Below are 20,458 nucleotides of genomic sequence, written 5' to 3'. Positions count from 1 at the left end.
CACGTTGGAGGCAGCTTTTCCTCCTTTGCTTCACAGCTATTATGCAGGACACAACAGGCCGCTATAGCCATTGGGACATTTTTCTCACGGAGATCCAATGTAGTGAGTAAACAATGCCAGTGTCCCATCAGTCTACCAAAAGCACATTCAGCGGTTGTTCTGCACCTGCTAAGCTGGTAGCTGAATCCTTCCTTAGTGCTGTAAAGGTGGTCAGTGTATGGAGCCAGGAGAGCAAGGGGTAGGCTGGGTCCCCCAGAATCACTGTTGGCAGCCGCATTTCAATATTGCCAGTGGGCACCCACCAGTTGGGAAAGAATGTCCCAGCTTGCAGCTTTCTGAACAGTCCTGTGTTCTTAAAGATGCGAATATCGTGCACCCTCCCTGACCAGCCCACATTGATATTGGTGAAGCATTCCAGTGATCCACCAATGCTTGCATAACCATAGAAAAGTAACCTTTTCCATTGAGTACTCTGGGGCAAGGAGGGTTGTTGCCAAAATAGGGACTCCCCCACTCCCCTGCAGTTTGGGAACCCCATTGCTGCAAACTCATCCACTATTTCTTGCACATTGCCAAGAGTCACAGTCCTGTGTAGCAGAAGACAGCTAATGGCCCTACACACTTGCATGACAACGGCCCCAACTGTGGATTTTCCAACTCCAAAATGATTTCCCACTGAGCAGTAGCATTTTGACATTGTGAGCTTCCAGAGTGCAACCGCCACTCACTTCTTCGCTGTCAATGCAGCTCTCATTCTGGTGACCATGCGCTGGAGGGAGTTCAGCCCACAAATCCAGGAACTTGGGCTTTCACATCCAAAAGTTTTGCAGCCACTGCTCATCATCCAAACCTTCACTATGATGCAATCCCAGCAGTCAATGTTCATTTCTTGGGCACAGAAGCAGTGCTCCACCATTTGCAGCTGCTCTGTGAACACCACCAACAACCTTGAATGATTTTTCACTATGTCCTTCAGCAAACCATCTTCAAAGAAATCATATCCTCTGTTGTTGTGGTACTTCCTTTGGGTCTGCCAATACAGGAGAATCACCTCTCACATTTGGTCATCTTTACACAATTCCATCACTATAAAGTTGCTATCACTCTGTGATCTTCCCTGTACTGTCCTACTGTTTCTTTAAATGACTCTTCATCTTTGTCACAGGCATGGTCACCCCATTGCATCCCTTCTTGGTCAACTCCTTGCCTCTGTTCCCTCTTCTGGAGTGGGTTTCCCTGGCTTTTCCTGCATGAATTGATCACTCCCATTCCCTCTGGCCAAAGTACTAAACAAATTTAAACCCTTCCAGTGTATTTAAGTAACTGGTCAGACCCTAAGCTGGCTTCTCTCAGCTGGCCTCTTCAAAGGTCCTTGCTTTGGGTTCATCTGGGCCAGCAGCAAAGTCTTTAAAAATCAAGCAGAAACTCAATGGAGTCACAGTCTTCTTTTCAGGGTAGCAAACCGAGGGCTTCTCCCATCCCAGGAACCCCTCAAAAGAATTAAAACTACAAACAAAATCAAATATTATTAAAGCATCTTCTGTCCCTCTTTGAGCTTGAGCATCTCGCCCTTCTCAGGCTCCTCTAGAGCTCTCCATCGCTCTTCAGCAACAGCAGTCCACAGGGCTGCCTGCCTGGACCCTTGCCCTTGGTTCAAGGCCCACCAAAGGAGCTAGCTCCACTCCTATAGTTCTCCCCTCCAATTCAACTTAACTGCTGTCCTCTACAGCCAGTCTCCAATTGCTTGTATTTCCTCCTTTTAAATCCAACATGCAGTCCAGGTGTAATGGGGCAGGGCTAGCTGAACAGGGCTGGCTGGCCAAGGCCTCCTTGTTACAATCCCCTTTATAAAATATCATTTAAGATCTCAATTCCAGCATTACCCCCCTTTGATTTCAATGATCCTATGTCATTTATAGGGCTATACTGGGACACTGTTCTTGAATCCTCTATCTAAACCATTCTATAGGATGAGTGTTTTGTTTTTTGCCACTCTACCACAATGATGGATCATTGTAAAATAAACAATGGCCAAGAAGAAGCAGTAAGCAAAAGGAATCTTACTTCTATGTGTGGCCGCATTGTAATATAACACAGTCCTTTGGGATGTTACATCTGGCCATAAGGGTTGGATGTTGCCATTTCTCAAAATTCAGTGCAGTCCAGATAAAAAATTCAAGTACATTGCTGGTTAATTACATTCAGCTTTGCCTTTGTCAGATAGCAGAGTAGCAGCCGTGTTAGTCTGTATTTGCAAAAAGAAAAGGAGTACTTGTGGCACCTTAGAGACTAACAAATTTATTTGAGCATAAGCTTTCATGAGCTACAGCTCACTTCATCAGATGCTCACGAAAGCTTATGCTCAAATAAATTTGTTAGTCTCTAAGGTGCCACAAGTACTCCTTTTCTTTTTGTCAGATATGCTACAGCTAAAGACTATATGTTTATGGACAGGTGTTATTCTTAATCATCACCAATAATCTATCACCATTAGTGCTTCTTCCTAAGGTCGCAGCCCACTCAGAGCTGCAGGGAAAGCCTTTGCGCAACCCCTGTGATGTTGAGATCTCTCTGCCTTTTGCTGAGTTTCCTGCTGCTGAACTCTGTAAAATCTGCTCTCTTCAAAAAGAAAAGCACCTCACTTCCTGTTGCAAAGAGCTTTCGAAGATGTAAGCCACACCATTTCCCTGGCTTGCAGAAAGGCGTCTCCAGCCTAACAGCTGCAAAAGTGTGAACCCCACCACCCACCTCAAACAGGAGTCAACCCCGGAGCCAGTGCACACAAACTTCTGGAGTCAGGGCTTTTAAAAAAGATATTTCACAGCATTTACTACGATGACAAGCACCCTATAAATACCTATTAAAGATAGCAGAGGAAAAATATTTAGGATCATATTCATCTCTGGTAACTCTACCAGATACCATGGTGATAGATGGGCAGGCAGATCAATCTTTATATATATATATATACATATAAATGATCTGCAAAGGACAAAGAATTGGGTTTGTGATTTTTTTTTTAATTGTTCATGTTGTAATAAAAGAAAGTGTGAATATGGGAGATTTATTTTTGACTTGCTTGTTTTTTCACTTTAGTACTATCAGAAATATCACATTGTGTGTTCTCTGAGGTTTGTTGGAGATCTCTTTGGAGGTTTTAGGCCTTGTTAGAGTAGGCTTTAGAAGGCATTTGCTAAAATGTGCTAACAGCCTCATGTTGACAAAGTAGTGCACCTGTGGGCTTGTTTTCACTGGAAAGTTATTTCAAGTTATAACTTCAGTGCTGTCCCTAGCTTGTATCCGGTCCACACATGAAAACCCTTCATTCCCTCATGGTGGTGCTTTTATCTGGAGTGGGCTGACCTGAGGAAGGGTAGAGCCTGAGATGGCACAATTTTTAGGCTCCTAACATCACCACTCGGTAGTGTGGACACAAGCTAGCTCCATTTGATTGCCTCCAAAGCATTCCCACAATTTCTTCCATGTGCCCAGAAAGAATAGAAAAGTTCTCCCATAATGTACTAGGAAAGAACTCACAGAGTACCAGACGCAGCTTAGTGCAGCACAAAGAAGCATAGAACGTGCACCCAGAAATCTTAATACCCCATACAAGTGACTGCAGTACCAGTGTGGATGCAGCAACTCAAGTGTTATTTCACGGTGTGGTCAGGTCACTCTTAGGCCAGGTCAACACTAAAAAGTGAGGTCTACCAAGCTACGTCGCTCAGGGGCGTGAAAATTCCACATCCCCGAGCAACGTAGTTAAGCTGACCTAAGTCCCTATGTAGACCTAGCTAGCTACTGCCTCTCGGGGGGGTGGACTACCTATGCCAACAGGAGACCCCTTCCCGTCAGTGGAGTAGTATCCATACTGAAGCACTGTAGCTGTGCTGCTGTAGCGTTTCAAATGTAGACAAGCCCATACCCTCACTCAAGCTAGGCTAACTCTAGAGAAGTAACTCAAGTGTAGATAACTCAAGTTAACCCTGCAGTGAAGACACACCCTTTAACATGAATTAAACTGGATGAGTTTCTAGGCTTTAACTCAGCCAGTATAACTAACGTGTTAAAGGCACATTGCCTCGTTTGCACTAGTCTGTTCAGATGTCAGCTAGCCTTCCAAATCCTACTCTAGATAAAGGCCCTAGATATGGATCCTGAATTTTCTCAGCCCTTAAAAGCAGGGGGAATGGGCACTGAATCTTTAACAAAAAGAGCTGTAGTTCCAATTACTTTTTCAGGCATTTCAGTTAAAACACGTGCTGCTCCCTCACCCCCTCCAAAAAAAGAAAAAAAAAGAATTCTAAACAAAATGGGAACAAACAACATCAGTTAATTGGCTTCCACTTGCATGCCGTCTGTGATGTCACAATCATACTAATCCTCCAGTCATCCATGGAGATTTTCAAGAAAAATAGGGCAGATAAGGCTAGAATTTATAATGTCAAAAAACCAAAACAAACCTCCTCCCCGCAAACATTTCAGGTCTGCTGTACATCCAAAAGCAGCAAAAAAAAAAAAAAAAAAAAAAAGGGAAAAAGTCCAGTTTTCCTTCTTCTCTGTTTCAAAGATCACTTTTATGAGATATCCCTCATTTGATGCCTAATATACTGTTACCCCTTTTAGACCCAAGTGGTTAGCCAAAATTCAGGGTCCTGCACGCTGTTTCAGTTGGCAGGGAAAAACTGATGATAGAGCAGGTGTCTTTGATGCAACTCTGTTTATTTACAAAGTATGTATGAAGTCCTGTTTGTCTGAGCACAGCAAAAATCCAACAGCAGGACACAGTTTCTTTGATCACAGCTTCAAGCCCCTTTCTAGCCAGAACTCAGCCCAAAAGCGCACTCTTAGTTTTTTCCTCAGATCTACACTGCTTCTGTTGTTGTGTCTGATGCTTCCTTGTTGCCTTCTTTAGTCTTTCAGCCTCTCTTCCACGACAAAAATTCACAAAACAATACCCAGCAAAACCCCTCTGTCCCCATGTGCACAGTAGTCACATGTTCCTGTGTTTTGGATGGAGGCTGCTATTGTTTCAGCTATGTGGCTCCATACAGGAGTCGAACTGTCTCTTACATTTATCTCAAATGAAGAGTAGCTGTTACACCCACTGGTTTCAACAAAGTTTAAACTAACCCATGCTGACACCATGACCCATATCCAATAAGAAGGTACTCTGAGGAGTGTCTACTCAGGTTTCCAAGGATCACACAATGGCACACTAATGTCTGATATTGTACCACAGGTAAAACAGAGTGGGGTCCTTTAAGAAAAAGCTCCATCCTTTATTTTTCAGGCAGTTCTCTCTTACTTCCTTAAGTGGTCATCTCACTGTCTGCTCATATTTCCTCATGCTATGGATCATGTTCTACTTTAATGTATATCTATACAACTTCATTGACATAATCTCCACTGAATTCTCTCTCTTGGCTCTGAAATTATAAAATTCCTTTTATTCAATGATCTGCAAGTGCTTTACAATTACGTGAGCCTCACAAGATAGTTTTGTGTTATTTCCAGTTTAGCTGTTTTTTTTTTTACAGATGGGGAAACTGCAGCACAGAGAGGGTAAGTGACTTTTCCAATCCCACAGAGTAAATCAGTAGCACAACCAGGAATAGAACCCAAGAGTCCCAATTCCCATCCCGTTGTAACCACCAGCAGAACACATTCTCTTCAAAGGTTCTGTAGTCACTCAGTGAGGGCCTGATCCAAAGTCCAGTGAAGTCAATGGAAGTCTTTTCTAGTGATGTCAATGGGCTTTGGATCAGACCCTGTGTCACCATTACAAAGCTATTCTAATAGACTAATAGTAAGAGACTTTTCCCACAAACATGGAAAAACCCCACAAGACAGTCACCCTCACAATATAGCACTGCTAAAGGTAGGTCACTGCTGGAGGCCAGACAGAGGACCAGAAGCCACCGGGCCACCGCTATAAAACAAGGATTCTTACCGCTACTGTGGAACAGTATCACCCAGCCGAACATCCCTGCTACTCTTAAGGCTGTGTCATTAGACTCCCTTCTGCCCTTATCCCCAGCAATTCTGGGCCCCCAAGGGGCCCACTCTACATCAGTAAAGAAGCCAAAGTGGGAAAGTTCAGAAGCCTTTTTATTTGTGTAACGTCGATAAGGAAACTAAACACTCCATGATAACCTTTCGTGCTAAGGAGCTCAAAGGTTGCCTAATATGTAGGTTCTGTACAGAAGGTCTTATATTTGATTGTAACTAGTTAAAAATAAACTCTAGGATCTGTAAACAAATGCTGTGGTCTGCTGCTGCAGCACCCTCCCCAGTCCACTCCCGTCCCCTTCAGGTAGAAGGATTGCATTTCAAAGGAGGAGGATGAACTGTGGGGCCCTCTCATGTCTAACTGCTGGTGTTCATGGTCAGGATTTCCTAACTTCCTCATCATGCAGTTAATTTTTCAATTTCAAAAGGAGTGTTAAAGTCTCTTGGGAACAGCTTCCCCAGGCTTTCCAGAGTGGCCAGACATGTTGATTCTAAGACCTGCAGCGCCCTGCCAGGCTGAGCAAAAGTTCATTTTGGTTTACGTTTGACGTCTGCATCTCCACACATCAATGGATACAAAAGGGCAAAGGTCAATACAAGGCCTTGTGTGCTCTCTTTCAATGTATTTTTTTTTCCTGTGATGTTAAAAAACAATAACATTCAAGTAATTTAGAAAGTGCACATCAGGCACCAAAAACATGCAAAGACTGAGTCAAACGGCCTTCAAATGTAAAATTGTACCCTTTTCCCATTATAGTTTCTTGGGGAAATATCAATAATATAGGGCTTCCTGCTGGAAAGGTGAAGACTAGAGCAGCTGCTATAGGAGCTTTCCAAAACCAGTGCTCTTACAACATTCACTACAGTGACTTTTAGTGGGAGGCTGGGAGCATTCCCATAATAAATATTTTTACACCAGTGGTGGGCAACCTGCAACCCGTCAGGGTAATCTGCTGGTGGACTGCGAGACAGTTTGTTTACATCGACCGTCCGCAGGAACAGCTGACCGCAGCTCCCAGTGGCCGTGGTTCACCGTTCCCAGCCAATGGGAGCTGTGGGAAGCAGTGGCCAGTACAGTTCATGGCCTCCACTTCCCGCAGCTCCCACTGGCTGGGAACGGTGAACCGCAGCCACTGGGAGCTGCAGGCAGCGATGCCTGCAGACGGTTGATGTAAACAAACAATCTCACAGCCCGCCAGCGGATTACCCTGACGGGTTGTTTGTGGCCCACAGGCCGCAGCTTGCCCACCACTGTTTTACACCATTCTCTTCTCTGACTCCTCTTGATGCTGGACATAGAGCAACTAAGAAATTCTCTTTTCAATGTTTCAAAAACTGTTCCATATAAAATACTCAGGATAAAGAGGCCTAGTATGATATAAGTCCCTCTCTATACAGATGTTTGTATGTGAACTGTGTATAAGGTATGGCAGACGGCCCCCACATAATCATATATAGAAACTTGACTTCAGTTTTGGACGGTCTATAATGATGTAAGAGGTTTTAATGTAAGAGCAGCTGATGGCACTGGATCCCAAACATCTTATTCTTTCAGTTGATGGCAATGTTCTTGGAGGCACATGCCATCTCAGCTCCCCATTGCTTTCATCCTCACACTGAAAAACTGTCAAGAAGGGGGGCAAACGTGATTTACATCAAGGAATCATCTCTGTGTCGGCAAGTCCCGCTCTGAAAGGATCACCTTCACCTTCTCCACAATGGTCCATACTTCCGCCATGGCACCTCGACCTGGAGAGCAAGGTCACACACAGTAAAACTCAGGTCCCAGGGAGGCTGCACAACTGCTAAGCATTGACATACCACAAGCCCTGCTGAAATTTGGCCTTGTTCCTTCCCATACACACAGCAATGCAATGTTCCAGTGTATTTTCTAACCAGTGCATTGCAGCGAGTTACACCAGATATGCTGGCAAGACAGAACAAGGCTAGTGTGAAGATCAGTTCCCACCATAGGCACCGACTTTTGCTCATGCCGGTGGGTGCTCGACCCCCCCATCTACCGTCTGCCCCGCCCCCATTCCAACCCCTTTCCCAAAGTCCCTGCCCCAACTCCACCCCCTCCCTGCCCCTATTCTGACTGCTTCCCCAAATCCCTGCCCCGGCCCCGCCTCTTCCCTGCCTCCTTCCCTGAGCGCACCATATTCCTGCTCCTCCTGGAGCTTGGCGGCAAGGTAGGTGGAGGACATGGCGCGCTCAGGGGAGGACGCAGAGGAGGAGGTGAGGTGGAGCGGGGAGGGGAGATTGGCTGCCGGTGGGTGCAGAGCACCCACTAATTTTTCCCTGTGGGTGCTCCAGCCCTGGAGCACCCATGGCATCGGCGCCTATGGCTCCCACTGCCAAACTCCAAGGGGCCAGACACTGCCACAAATTATGGGTCCTCATGAGTGGCCCACCTGATTCCCATAGTGGCCTGAATATCAGAAAGCAACTGTGTTCCATATGGGCAGGTGAAAAATACCCATGAACTAGCCACAGAGCCTCATCGATTCTCCAGGGTCTATGTGGATTGTGTGTCCTGGTTAAATGCCAATTGGTTGATTAAAAAAGTTGAGTAGAAATGACCAAAACAAATTAATGTGAGAATTTTTTTCATTTAACTTCTCATTTTGAAACCCAGAAACTTTATTTCTGTGTGAAATTGATGCAAAATGGCCGTTTTTTTCTATGTCAAAAGCATGAACACTTTGTATTTTTGTACGCTTTCAATATACAATGAAATTAAGACTATTTTCAAGTGAAAATTGTCCTGACTTTGCTTTGGCTTGCATCCTGAACTAATTCTTGGAAATGTAAGGACAAGAACAAAACGTAAAAACTCTTCCTTTGGGATTGGTTACTTGCCAGATGTGCACTAAATCTTTCAGTGGAGATGTTGCTTTCACTCCTGAAGTCTTTTTTCATAGATTCATAAATATTCAGGCCTGAAGGGATCATTAGATAATCTAGTCTGACCTCCTGTCAAACACGGGTCATAGAATTTCATCCAGCTACTCCTAAATTTCGAGCAATAATTTGGTTTGACTAAAGCATATCTTCCAGAAAGGCATCCAGTCTTCATGTGAAGACTTCAAATGTGGAGAATCCACCACTTTCCTTAGTAGTTTGTTCCAAAGGTTAATCACTTTCACTGTTAAAAAAGTGTGCCTTATTTCTAATTTAAAATTTAATTACCTAATTTCTAGTTAGTTACCTAGTTCCTAATCAGAAATTAGTTACCTTAGACTTGCTTTAGGAAGGCCCCATAATTGTCAGCACCTGTTGGTGACTGATGGTTTTGAAAGAACAAAGGAACTATTTTCCTAAAAAGCTGAAAGAACCTTCATTCTCCACTAGGATTTTTCAGACTCATAATTCCCAACAAGTGAACTCCTGCTGGTGGACTGCATTGTAGATAAGGAATAGGCAGGCTTGTGTGTTAATCTCCATGCTGTCTAACCCTGAACAGATGGAGCAGCGCCCAACAGATATGGACAAGAGACATCCTCTTGGATTGCCTCCTTACCAGAGGCAACGTGTCGGAGGAGGGCACACGGGGTCACGTGCCCCCCAGATTTCTGCCTTCCATTTCCAGCCAGGCATCCACCAGCACTGGGGGGCTTGCAGGGCGGAGCCATCGCAGTCCAGAGGGCTCAGCAGAAGCAGCTGAGTCCTGGGGCTCTCCATGGAGGGACCATCCAGCTGGGCAGCACACTGGAACTGGGCAAGGCCACTGGAGCAGGTAGTGGCAGCAGGCAGGGAAGGGCCGTTGCTGGTGCCCGGCAGCAGAAAGCTGGGCTGGGGGGGACCAGCAGATCCATCCCTACCTTCCCTGAACCAGCTGCAGGTGCTGGGCACTGCAGGGGCTTCAGTGGCCACAAAGCCCAGCCAGAGGTGGCTCAGCAAGGGAGGAGCAGCGCCACATGTGGCTGCTGCTTTGGGCACAAAGCCTATTGGACAGAGCAGCCCCATGCTCCCTGGGGCCAGGGCCCAGGCCTGATAGAGGTGAAAAGAGGGCTCTAAGCCCCTGCCCATGGGGCTGCCAGGGAGCCTGCAAGTCCAGGGCGGGAACAGGCTGGAAATCACTCCCCAGACCCCACTCCAGCGCTTATCTGTGGGGCAAAGAGGCTCCCCATGCCAGCGCTGCACAGGGCTCTGGACAGCTTTGGTACATGCAGGGCACGTCTCCTCCTGGACCACGCTCTGTGTGCGAGGGTCTTGGGTTTTCCCGGAGTGCTGTCCTGGCCAGAGGCAGAGGGGAAGGAAGGAGTCCTCCGGGAAGGCTGCAGGTGTTCTGAGTGCTCTCGGGGGGGGGGGGGGGGGGGCTGGTTCTCCACACAGCAGCTGGGAGCGGGATACACCCTGCTGGCAATTTATGGAGAAGTAGCGGGGTTGGGGGCGGGGACAGCAAGAGGGAGAGCTGCGGAAGGAGGCAGAAGGAGGAGAGCATGCAAAGGAGACATGGGTGGGAAGCAGAGCCAACACATGGAGTGGTCAGGTCCCCCCTGAAACCTTTAAATTGTGCCTTCCACTATCAACAGTTACATGTCACCTCTGCTCCTTACAGTTCTGCATACAGAGCCATTAATCTTCATGATCCATAAATAACATTTCCAAGACCTGCCTGTGTTTTCCCAACTACTTCCATTTCACCTTTGGCAAGTCACATCTGGCCTTTTTAGCTGTGCAAACCTTGGTAAGCAGTGTGTCCTGAACCCACAAATTATTCATACAGGGTGAAGTCCACCCCGACACAAAACCTATGCACCTCTGAGAGACAATCACAAACAAAATAAGAAAACAAATAAAATAGTCATGAAACAGAAGAGAAACATTCTTCAGTTTAACCATGATGAAAAGCTTAGCTAGGTAGGCTCTGCTAAGAGCTCATGACACAGAATACTGGCTAAGCAGGATGAAAAGTGTAAGCATTAGGAAGTACTTTGCCTGAGTCAGCTGCTGCAGGCCAGTCTGTCTTACTGTCCCAGAAAGATTAAGCAATACAGTGATAAAAACACTTGAGCTCATCTGAGTATTGTTTATATTACAGCATCCATTGAGGGAGTGGAATCTGTTGGGAATTACAGATCCAAAAATCCGGGTGTAGACACGGTTAGAGACTTCTTGGGTCTAATAGGGGAGAGAAATTACAAGGGAAAGTAATTCAAGCAAAGACTGTGTGCTGACGCCCTTGCTAATACTGAGGTTTTGCCCCAATTCCAGCCATCAGTGGCCTGTCATCAGTGTAACTGCACCAACACAAACCTGTAGACTAGACAGGCAAAACACTGACTGGTGCAAATTGCAGCTTTCTTTTTCTACTCTACGGGTTTGAACCTTGCTGGCATCAACAAGTGGGATCAGAGCAAACTTCAGTGTGGACAAGACCCAAAAACCACAACTGTTTCTGGAGATGGAGGTGATTGATGGGTATAAGATATCAGTAGTGAGGGATACATAGGAACGATGGTCCAGTAGCTAGGGTGCTCGTTTGGGGGACCTGGCTTCAATTCCCTGCTCTGCCACAGACTTCCTGTGTGACTTTGGGTAAGTCATGGATCCTCTCTGTGCCTCAGTTCCCCACCGGTACAGTACAGATAACAACACTGTCCTACCTCACAGGGATGTGTGAGGATAAATACATAAAAGATTGCGAGGTGCTCAGATACCACCACGGTAACGGGGGATCTTAGTTAAATAGATAAAGGAAAAGACAAAAAAGGGAAGGCATGTTGATCCAGATGGCTTTTTGCCAAAGTCTATTGTGTGGTTTGACCTCGTTTGAGTATTTCCATTTACAGTAATCATGGACATGTGAGAAATTTGATGTGATGAGCTGTAAGAACCCTAGCAGAACAGTTATGGCCTGGTGTGTTTTTACTGATTTAAATAACTTACAAATCTGTTTATCCAACCACAAAAGTATATTGGTATTCAGTTCCAAAAGGCCTCTCTTTCAGAGATGCACATTATTTACCTGAGAGATCAGGAGGTGTGAAAGCCAACCCTTACTCAGCAACCACAAAGACTATTTTTAAATGTGTCTTATTTTCCACAGATTTCTATGCACTGTGTCAATGCACACCATAGAGCTTGGTATCAAACTATAAAGCAAAGTTATTAAAATATTAACACAGATGTGCTTGTTCAAACATGATTCTATACAGGTGCTACAGCTGATTTTTTGTTACGAACAACATGCCAAAGAAACAGCTTTCCTTCTCTCTCCATATATGGCCCACATTACTATAGTATCTGAGTGCCTCCATTTTTTAATGTATCTATCCCTCACAACTCCCCTGTGAGACAGGGAAGTGCTACTGTCCTCTGTTATCCCCACTGGGGCACAGAGAGACTAGACCAATTCACACAGAAAACCTGTGGCAGAGCAGAGAATTGAATCTGGGTCTCTCAAGGCCCAGGATAGCATGCTAACCACTGGCCCATCCTTCCTCTCTCTCATGCTTTTATCATGAATTACTAGTTGGCAACATTTATTTTTCAAATCTTAGGTTGATTTGAGTTATTGAAGCTAAGATAAGCTAAACCCCTAACCCCAAATTCCTACTCCTGATTCTGCTTTGGATTCCTAGCATCTCACAGTGTCTGCATGAATTTTGAAAATTGGCAAGAAAAGAAATATTTTCTTCACGGCTGGTCTGAGACCCAATTTCAACACATTTCTGTAAACTTTGGCTATGGAGGGTTACAGCACACACTGTACTTGTTCACCTCAACCCAACACACTGAAGTTCACAGGATGAGAAGATTCTCTCACCGTCAGCGTAACATTTCCATGATCATCATAAGAGAAAGCACACAGGAAAGTAGCCAGAGGCCATGCTAAAGACTGACCTTCATCCCCACACACCAGCCTCTTCACCACACAAGGGATCTCCATGTAGCCAAAGTCCTTTAGTTGCTCCACCTGAAGAGCTGTAATAGGATGTTCCCACATGGCTGTGTTCATAGCAGGGCAGAACAGCAGGGGTTTTGTCATATCCCATGCGCGGATGACACAGGTCTGGGGGGAAAAAAAAAAAAGACAAGAAATCCAGCCCTAGCGTGTTTGTTGCCTTTCCTATTTGCATCTCCTATCATGCTGCTGCAGAAGCCCTTTGCCAAGCCGAAGGTACCCAAACTTTGCCCAGCCATGCTGGAAACTTGTCAGCAGCTTCCGGACTTGCAACCAATAGGCACTCAATGACATCAGATTGCAGCAGCCTCGTTTCTAATAGGGAAAAGGGGGCAGGGGTACAAAGAGTGCAAGTCCCAGAACAACATGCTTCATCTTTCCTTGAGTCAAGTGAGCAGCGCACTCAGATCCAGCTGGAACATTACAGTTGGCACAAGCCAACAGCCTCTTTGGGCTGCACCTCCCACAGTAAAGCTGAGGGTGGCCACAAACCATACCGTACAACTCTCTAGACCATATGTGAGGGAAGCCAGATGTACAGTCATTTTGCCTAAGTGCTGTGTCGACTGGATATGTCACTTTTGCAATCAAAAGAAGCATCCCATCTTCCATGGATGTAACTAGCATCAAGTACAAGAAACATGGCTGGCCTATATCAAAACATGCCCTCAGCTTCCCAGCCATCAAACAGCTCCTACATATTACAAGGGATCACATCAGAATCTACAGTGACAGAGTTTGCAGATCATTAATAGAGGGCGCAGTCAGTTCTCTGTCTGGCTTCTTGAACCAGCAAGATATTATCATGTCAGATAGGCAGACAGGGTTTGCTACAGCATCCTAAAGACAAAAGGACAAAATGAAGTTGCTCACCTTGTGCAGTAACGATGGTTCTTTGACATGCGTCTCCCTAGGCGTTCTCCACTGTAGGTGTATCTGCGCCCCCGCTCTTCTAATTGGAGATTTTAGGTAGCAGTGTCCATTCAGCCCACACATGCGCTCTCCCTCCCTCGTGGTCTGCCTAGAGGCTATCTAGTACTGCACAGGTGAACCCCCCTCAGGTCCTCCTCTACCACAAATCCCCTTATGGAGAACGCTAGAGGGAAGGAGGGTGAGTTGTGGAGCACCAATTGGGGGACACATCTCAAAGAACCATTGTTACCGCATAAAGTGAGTAACTTCCTCTTCTTCTTCACGTAGTGCCCCTAGGGGTGCTCCACTGCAAGTGACTTTACAGCAGCATCCCCCATGGAGGGCCGAGGCTTCGGAGTGGAGTCTGTTACTACAGAGAGCACTGTGGAGTCGAAGATGCCATCGGAGTGACAGCATAATATTCTGCAGAAGTGTGGGCAGAGGCCCAAGTCGCTGCTCTGCAGATTTCTGAGATAGGGACATCATTAAGGAATGCGACCAAGGTAGAAATTGACCTCGCAGAGTGCGTACGGATTCTAGATGGAGGAAACAGGGTGTGCCCTTGATAACAGTAATTAATGCAACTAGAGACCCATTTGGATAGTCTTTGAGTCAATACTAATGATGCAGATAAGGAAGAGACAACTGTTCACTCCGTTTGTCGCCAAAGACGGTTTGCTCGCGCGAACAGTTAGACAGCCTCGAGGAAAACCACGAGGGAGGGAGAACGCATGTATGGGCTGAACAGACACCACTACCTAAAATCGCTGATTAGAGGTGCAGGGGTGCAGATACACTTACAGTGGAGCACTCATTGGGACACTACTCAAAGAACAACTTGCATTTGTCCTTGGAATAGTATCTCGACTGTAGTCATCTTGTGTTCAGTAAACTTTTTATCTGTTGTTTTGTACTGTATGATGTGAACTTTCTCCAGTACAGGCAAAATCTAATTCTGTTAGGTCTGATCCCCTCCAAGCTTCCAAAGGAAACCATAAATGGCCTGTTTTGTACATCTATGCTATTTTATTTTCCTCCCAAAAAAGGATAGCAGTTGTAGAGTTGTAATCTTGTGTGTCACTGACCGATGGGATCTGTCTCCTGGGCCTTGTCATGCTCCTCCTGCTAAGCCGACACCTCCAGAGACATTCTACATGCTCACACAGATGAAGCCTGTCACTCCAGCTGTATTTTATTCATTTACGAGCACTGTGGTTTTCCTTAGCACTGGGGTTCAGCCACTCAGAGTTTCATGACCTGAATGGCACCTGTCCACACAAATTTCCTTTTGAGATTTTGTGTGCCTACATCCCTAGCTCCATCCACCCTCCACTCATTTTTGAGGGACACTGAACTGGTTACACCAGGGCTGCATGTGGAGATTTGCATTCTCTTTGAAGATTCCTTAGGTGCCTAAAAAATTCTGTGACCTTCCCTATCTAATGAGCACCTATCTCTGGTCCCAAAGCACTTGGGTGTACAGGGGGCTCTTGGGTAGTCTGTCTTACCCAAATGCAGGAGCTGACTCCCTTCTTCCACCACCGCAAGCTACTTGAGGTATCAGAAAACAGCACTGCCCAAAAAAAGACCTGTGGCTGAAACTGGAAGTGGCTGCAATGTGTGAGTGTGGGTGGGTGGATGTCCACGTTATGTTTTTAGGTGAGGGAGTGAGGACTAGCAGGAAGTAAACAAACTTATCTGATCTCACAGGTGTCTTTCCAGACTGCATCTAAAACACAGAAAGGAAGGGGAACTGGAGAGTGAGAAAGTGTGTGTGTGAGATAGAGAGAGACAGAGAGATGAAGAGGATATAAGGTGCAGGAGAGGAAGAAGAAATATGCATCAGGCAAAGGAGGAGGAGGAGGAAATATAGGGAAAGGGATGGCGGGTGAACACCATGAGAGAAGGGCCAGGGAGATGAAGAAGGATGTGGAGGGAGGGGAGAGAGAGAGAGAGAGAGGTATAAGGAGGGAGGCATTGAAAAGAGCAGGCATTATTAATTATTATTATTATTAATAGTAGTATTTTAATGCCTCGAAGCCCTAGTGATGGATCCATGTCCCATTTCTCTAGGCACTGTACAAACACAGAACAATATGGTCCCTGCTCCAAAGAGCTTGCATGAAAAGGAAAACAGAATAGAGGCACAGTGGAAGAAATAGAGGAATGAGGAAATAGAGCATGAGAGATGTCCTCAGCCAGTATTCAGGGCAACTAATGGTCCAGATGCGGACAGTAACTCACCAGTAAGTTGTCACAGATGCCATTCGCTATTTTTGCAAGTGTATTTGCATCAAGAGGAGCCACTAGCATCAGGTCGGCCCAGCGCCTCAGGTCGATGTGGAGGATTGGGTCCGTACGCCCTTTCCACAGCTGTAGAAAACAGAGGAAGCTGGATCACTGAACCCTTCTGAGACAGTCACTCATACACAGAGCGCTTGGCACTGTACCAACCCCACATGCATAAATGCCATGTCAAACCATGGGGAAAGAGTAACATCCACATGGAACAAAGCCCAATCACAATGGGGCTCTGAGACAGCAGGGCTGCAGCTGCTTCTTCATATTTCACTCTTCTCTTGCTTCGCGCTTCCTATAGTTACTATTTATATTGTGGTAGCACCTAGAAACTCCAATCAAAGATCACAGCCTCATTGTGCTAGGCACCGTACAGATAAACATCAAGGAAACTGAGTGCTCCCTGAAGCAGTCTATCTACATGTCAGACATCTACATCACCCTGCATGCCAGCACAGGCTTCCCCATCACACTCACCACAGGGCACCTGTGAATCTCAGGAACAGCTAGAAAAGCTTCCTGAAAATTTTACCCTGGTGACTAGTCTGCTTTGAACAACCCTGGCCAAAACCCCATAGAATAGACCAGCTGGGGCCAGCTAGGTCTTTCTTGCTCCAACCTTTGTAACTCTGATCATTCTAGTTTACCCAGAAGGTTTATGCTGCCCTGGAAATTCTGTGTGACAGACATGGCGATTTCCTGCAATATCCTGAGCAAACTTTGCTGAATTAATTTAAACCCTATTGAATTAAGTTTAAGTATCTTTGGAGCCCTTCGTATTAAAAATCCAATATGTATGTATTATTGTGGGATTGTATGTATCTTCACTAGGGTGGAGACTTGTAAACCTTGGGAAATGTTGTGAACTTCAAAGGACTATTTTAAACAAAGTTAAGTGGGGTTCCTCAGAAGTATCTGGGGGAAGATATATAGGTCACAGTTCAGTGCAACTGCCCCTGTATTCGCCCTCTATGATCCAGCAAAGGAAACCCACTCTCAGGCTTCCAGATCCCCAGCCACAGCCTCTCTTGGTTGGAGACACACATCTCTCTCCCTCCTGACTGGGGTTTTTCCAGACTGCACAGCTCTCTGCCTACACTGTGAATTCCCCAGCAAGTCAGACTGCCTAAGCTAGCCTGCTTTGCCTTTGCCTCAGCAAACAGTGTAATTGCCGATAGGTATAAATTACAAAACGGCTTGTCCTAAGCAAGTACATTTATTCTTAAGGTGAAAGCACTACAGAGAAAACATATTAAAAAAGTTAAAGAAACTACACATATGCTGCATACTAATCAGCTTACCGGAGATCACCTCAATTCCAACAAGGGCTCTGACATGTCGTTGGTCCTTCAAATTCCACCATGGGGGTTTTCTGTGGTCACAAGTTCATACTGGCAGTTAGCTCAGAACAAGCACAGCCTGAATCTGAGAGTCACCCCTTTACACAGTTTGGGTCTTTGATCTGCAGAGACCGTGAATACTAAGTAGCCAGACAGTGGTCCCCTCCTCAGGATGAAGCTTCAAAAGGCTGGGTCTCTGTACAGCCAGAAGTAGTCATTTGCATTTACCAATCTGCGGGTATTTCCTAGAACCCCACTTATATTTGTTTGTCTGGCACATTGCTTAAAATATTCCTCTGAAGCTCATAACATTTCCCAAGTTTTACACTGGCCATGTCTCCCCCAGAAGAAGTTACATACAATCCCACAATAAAACAAACTTCACATTTAAAATACAATAGACTGCAAACATACTTAAACTTAATTCAAAAAGATTTAACTTAATCCAATCAGGTTTGTCCTGGATATTGCAGGAAATTGCTATATCTGTCACATCTGACCTCCATGGAGCATCTGAGCTGGTAAAATGTCAAGAGAAGCAGCAAATGAGATGATGTGTCTTACCTCCAGAGACCAGGCACAACCACAGGCCAGTGAGAGGTGTGCATCAGGGCCACAAACTGCTCACTCTATGAGTCACACACAACCACAACAAAGAGGCAGCATCCGGAATAACTAGTGCTCCCCACCCTTCCCAAAGTAGAGCTCTTCACTCTCTTTTTAGTTTTTAAGTACATTAAAGAGTCTCGCTTTCTTTTTAAAATAACTTTTTGTATTTCATTCTTCTGGAGCCAGGCAGGGCCATCCCTAGCCATTCTTCTGGAGCCAGGCAGGGCTATCCCTAGCCATTCTAGGGCGGGGGGGAGGGAAAGGGTGTGTGGCTCCAGGCCTCTGCGGGGAGGGGGGGGCTGGCTCGGGGGGCAGGAAGGAACCGCCCCCCAGCACTCACCGGCGGTTGCTGCACTTCCCGCCGCTGGTGAGTGCAGGCCAGACCCTGCTGCAGTCCTCAGGGGCTGGGACAGAGCAGGGGTGGGGCTGGGTCGGAGCAGGGGTGGGAAGAGGCGGGGGCCATGGGGAAGAGGCGGAGCCCTACACAGCTGTGTACTTTGCATATGGGTAGGAATGGCCCTGGAGCCACGTATAATGCAAGCAGGAGCTGTGCAGGCTCCTCTCACACAGCTCTGTCAATGCACCTCAGTCCTGACCTGCAACACCCCTTGCCCAGCTCTGCCAATGCATCTTAATCCTGATCTGCAACATTCCCTGGTATTTCAGTACTGCAAGCCCATATGGCACAGCCAATGCACCTCAGTTCTGACCTGCAGCTCCCCTGCTATTCCAGACCTGAGCCGCAACAGAGCTCTGCCAATGAACCACAATGATCTCTGAAATGACTGGAAAACTTTCTGTTCATTCCCACTAACATGCCTTTCTGTGAAGGAAAGCAACATATGCTTGTGGGTGCAAAAACAGAGGACTGCTTACATGGTGATGAGCAGGTCTTCTTGTACTCACTCAAGGTGGGAGAACTGCAAAGCTGAGAGAAGGGAGATGCAGAGAATAGAATGTGGGTATTTATTCAACCACCCCTTTGCAGTTAGGGTACCTCAAAGTGCTTTAGAAAGCACTGGACAAACAGCAGCCATTCTGCACTTGGCAACAATTCACACACTGTCTGGAACAGGAGAAGCTGGTTGACAGACTAAGGGCATGTTAAGAAGTCTGAACAGCCAGAATATCCCTTACTCTGACTGAAAAGTGCACTGGGAACTTTAGCTCACAGAGAACCAGCAGAGATAAGCCAAAGAGATTTTGGGGTATGTCTATACTGGCAGTTACATCACCAGCAGTTACAGCGCCACTCAGAGAGTGCTGAAGGGAAACCGCTGTTGTGTGTTCACACTATCGGTTGCCTGTGCAATAGCATGTTCACACTTGGGGCACTTGCAGCAGTATTCAGAGCGGTGCACTCTGGGCAGCTATCCCACAGAGCATCTCTTCCTCTTCTGCCACTAACAGCTGTGGTAAGACGGATGGGGTTGCGGGGCATCCTGGGTCCTGTCCCAATGCCCCAGTATGCATTGCTTTGCATCCCAGCAATCCCTGTGCTGCCGTCTGCATTTGGTGCCATCTTTCAACAGTTTGTGTACTGCGCGCTCTGCCTCTTCTGTCTGCAGGAATGGATCACGCATTGTTGACCAGCATGCTCTCACTAACACGTCATGAATGGCTGTGGAGTTATTCCTTAAACTACAAAGGCAAGAGGAGTTTGACATTGATCTCGCCACGTGTGGTAGCTACGACACAAGATTGCTTGTAGCATTCATGGAGGTACTGACCACATTGGAACGCTGCTTCTGGGCTCAGGAAACAAGCACTGAGTAGTGGGATCACATCGTCATGCACATCTGGGATGACGAGCAGTGGCTGCAGAACTTTCGGATGAGGAAAGCCACATTCATGGGACTCTGTGATGAGCTCCCCCCCAGCCCTGTGGTGCAAGGACACGAGAATGAGAGCTGCCCTGTTGCTGGAGAAGCACGTGGCAATTGCACTGTGGAAGCTAGCTACTCCAGACTGCTACCAATCAGTTGCTAACTAGTTCGGAGAGGGAAAGTTGACCGTTGGACTCGTGTTGATGGAAATGTGCAGGGCCGTTAATCGCATCCTGCTCTGAAAGACTGTGACTCTGGGCAACGTGCGTGACATTGTGGATGGCTTTCCACAAATGGGCTTCCCTAACTGTGGAGGGGTGATAGATGGCATGTATATTCCAATTCTGGCACCAAACCACCTAGCGACCAAGTACATTAATCAGAAGGGGTATTTCTCAATGCTTCTCCAGGCACTTGTGGATCATGGTGGGCATTTTCACAGAGATTAATGCAGGCTGGTCCAGAAAGGTGCATGACACATGCATCTTTAGGAACACTGGCCAGTTCAGAAAGCTGCAAGCAGGGACTTTCTTCCCGAACCGGAAGAT

At 46.4% G+C, this 20,458-nt stretch overlaps 1 protein-coding gene across 2 annotated transcripts in view; it reads right to left on the bottom strand.

Moving 5' to 3' along the window:
- Positions 1–7,484: 7,484 nt before the first annotated feature.
- Positions 7,485–20,458, bottom strand: part of PPCDC (phosphopantothenoylcysteine decarboxylase) — a 35,204-nt gene continuing 22,230 nt past the window's right edge. The window contains exons 3-5 of one of the 2 annotated variants that reach the window (XM_073303431.2): positions 16,082–16,210; positions 12,865–13,033; positions 7,485–7,761 (exon numbers count right to left, since the gene is read on the bottom strand). In XM_073303431.2, the coding sequence (XP_073159532.1) occupies positions 7,676–7,761; positions 12,865–13,033; positions 16,082–16,210 (384 nt within the window). In that variant the 3' untranslated portion in view covers positions 7,485–7,675. Of the gene's footprint in view, positions 7,762–12,864; positions 13,034–16,081; positions 16,211–18,960; positions 19,013–19,814; positions 19,967–20,458 lie in introns of those variants that run through there. The other variant, XM_073303432.1, reaches the window with a different exon arrangement.

The sequence above is a fragment of the Lepidochelys kempii genome, chromosome 10, assembly GCF_965140285.1.
Source record: "Lepidochelys kempii isolate rLepKem1 chromosome 10, rLepKem1.hap1, whole genome shotgun sequence".
Lineage (NCBI taxonomy): Eukaryota > Metazoa > Chordata > Testudines > Cheloniidae > Lepidochelys > Lepidochelys kempii.
This window is presented reverse-complemented; position numbering and strand designations above follow the sequence as displayed.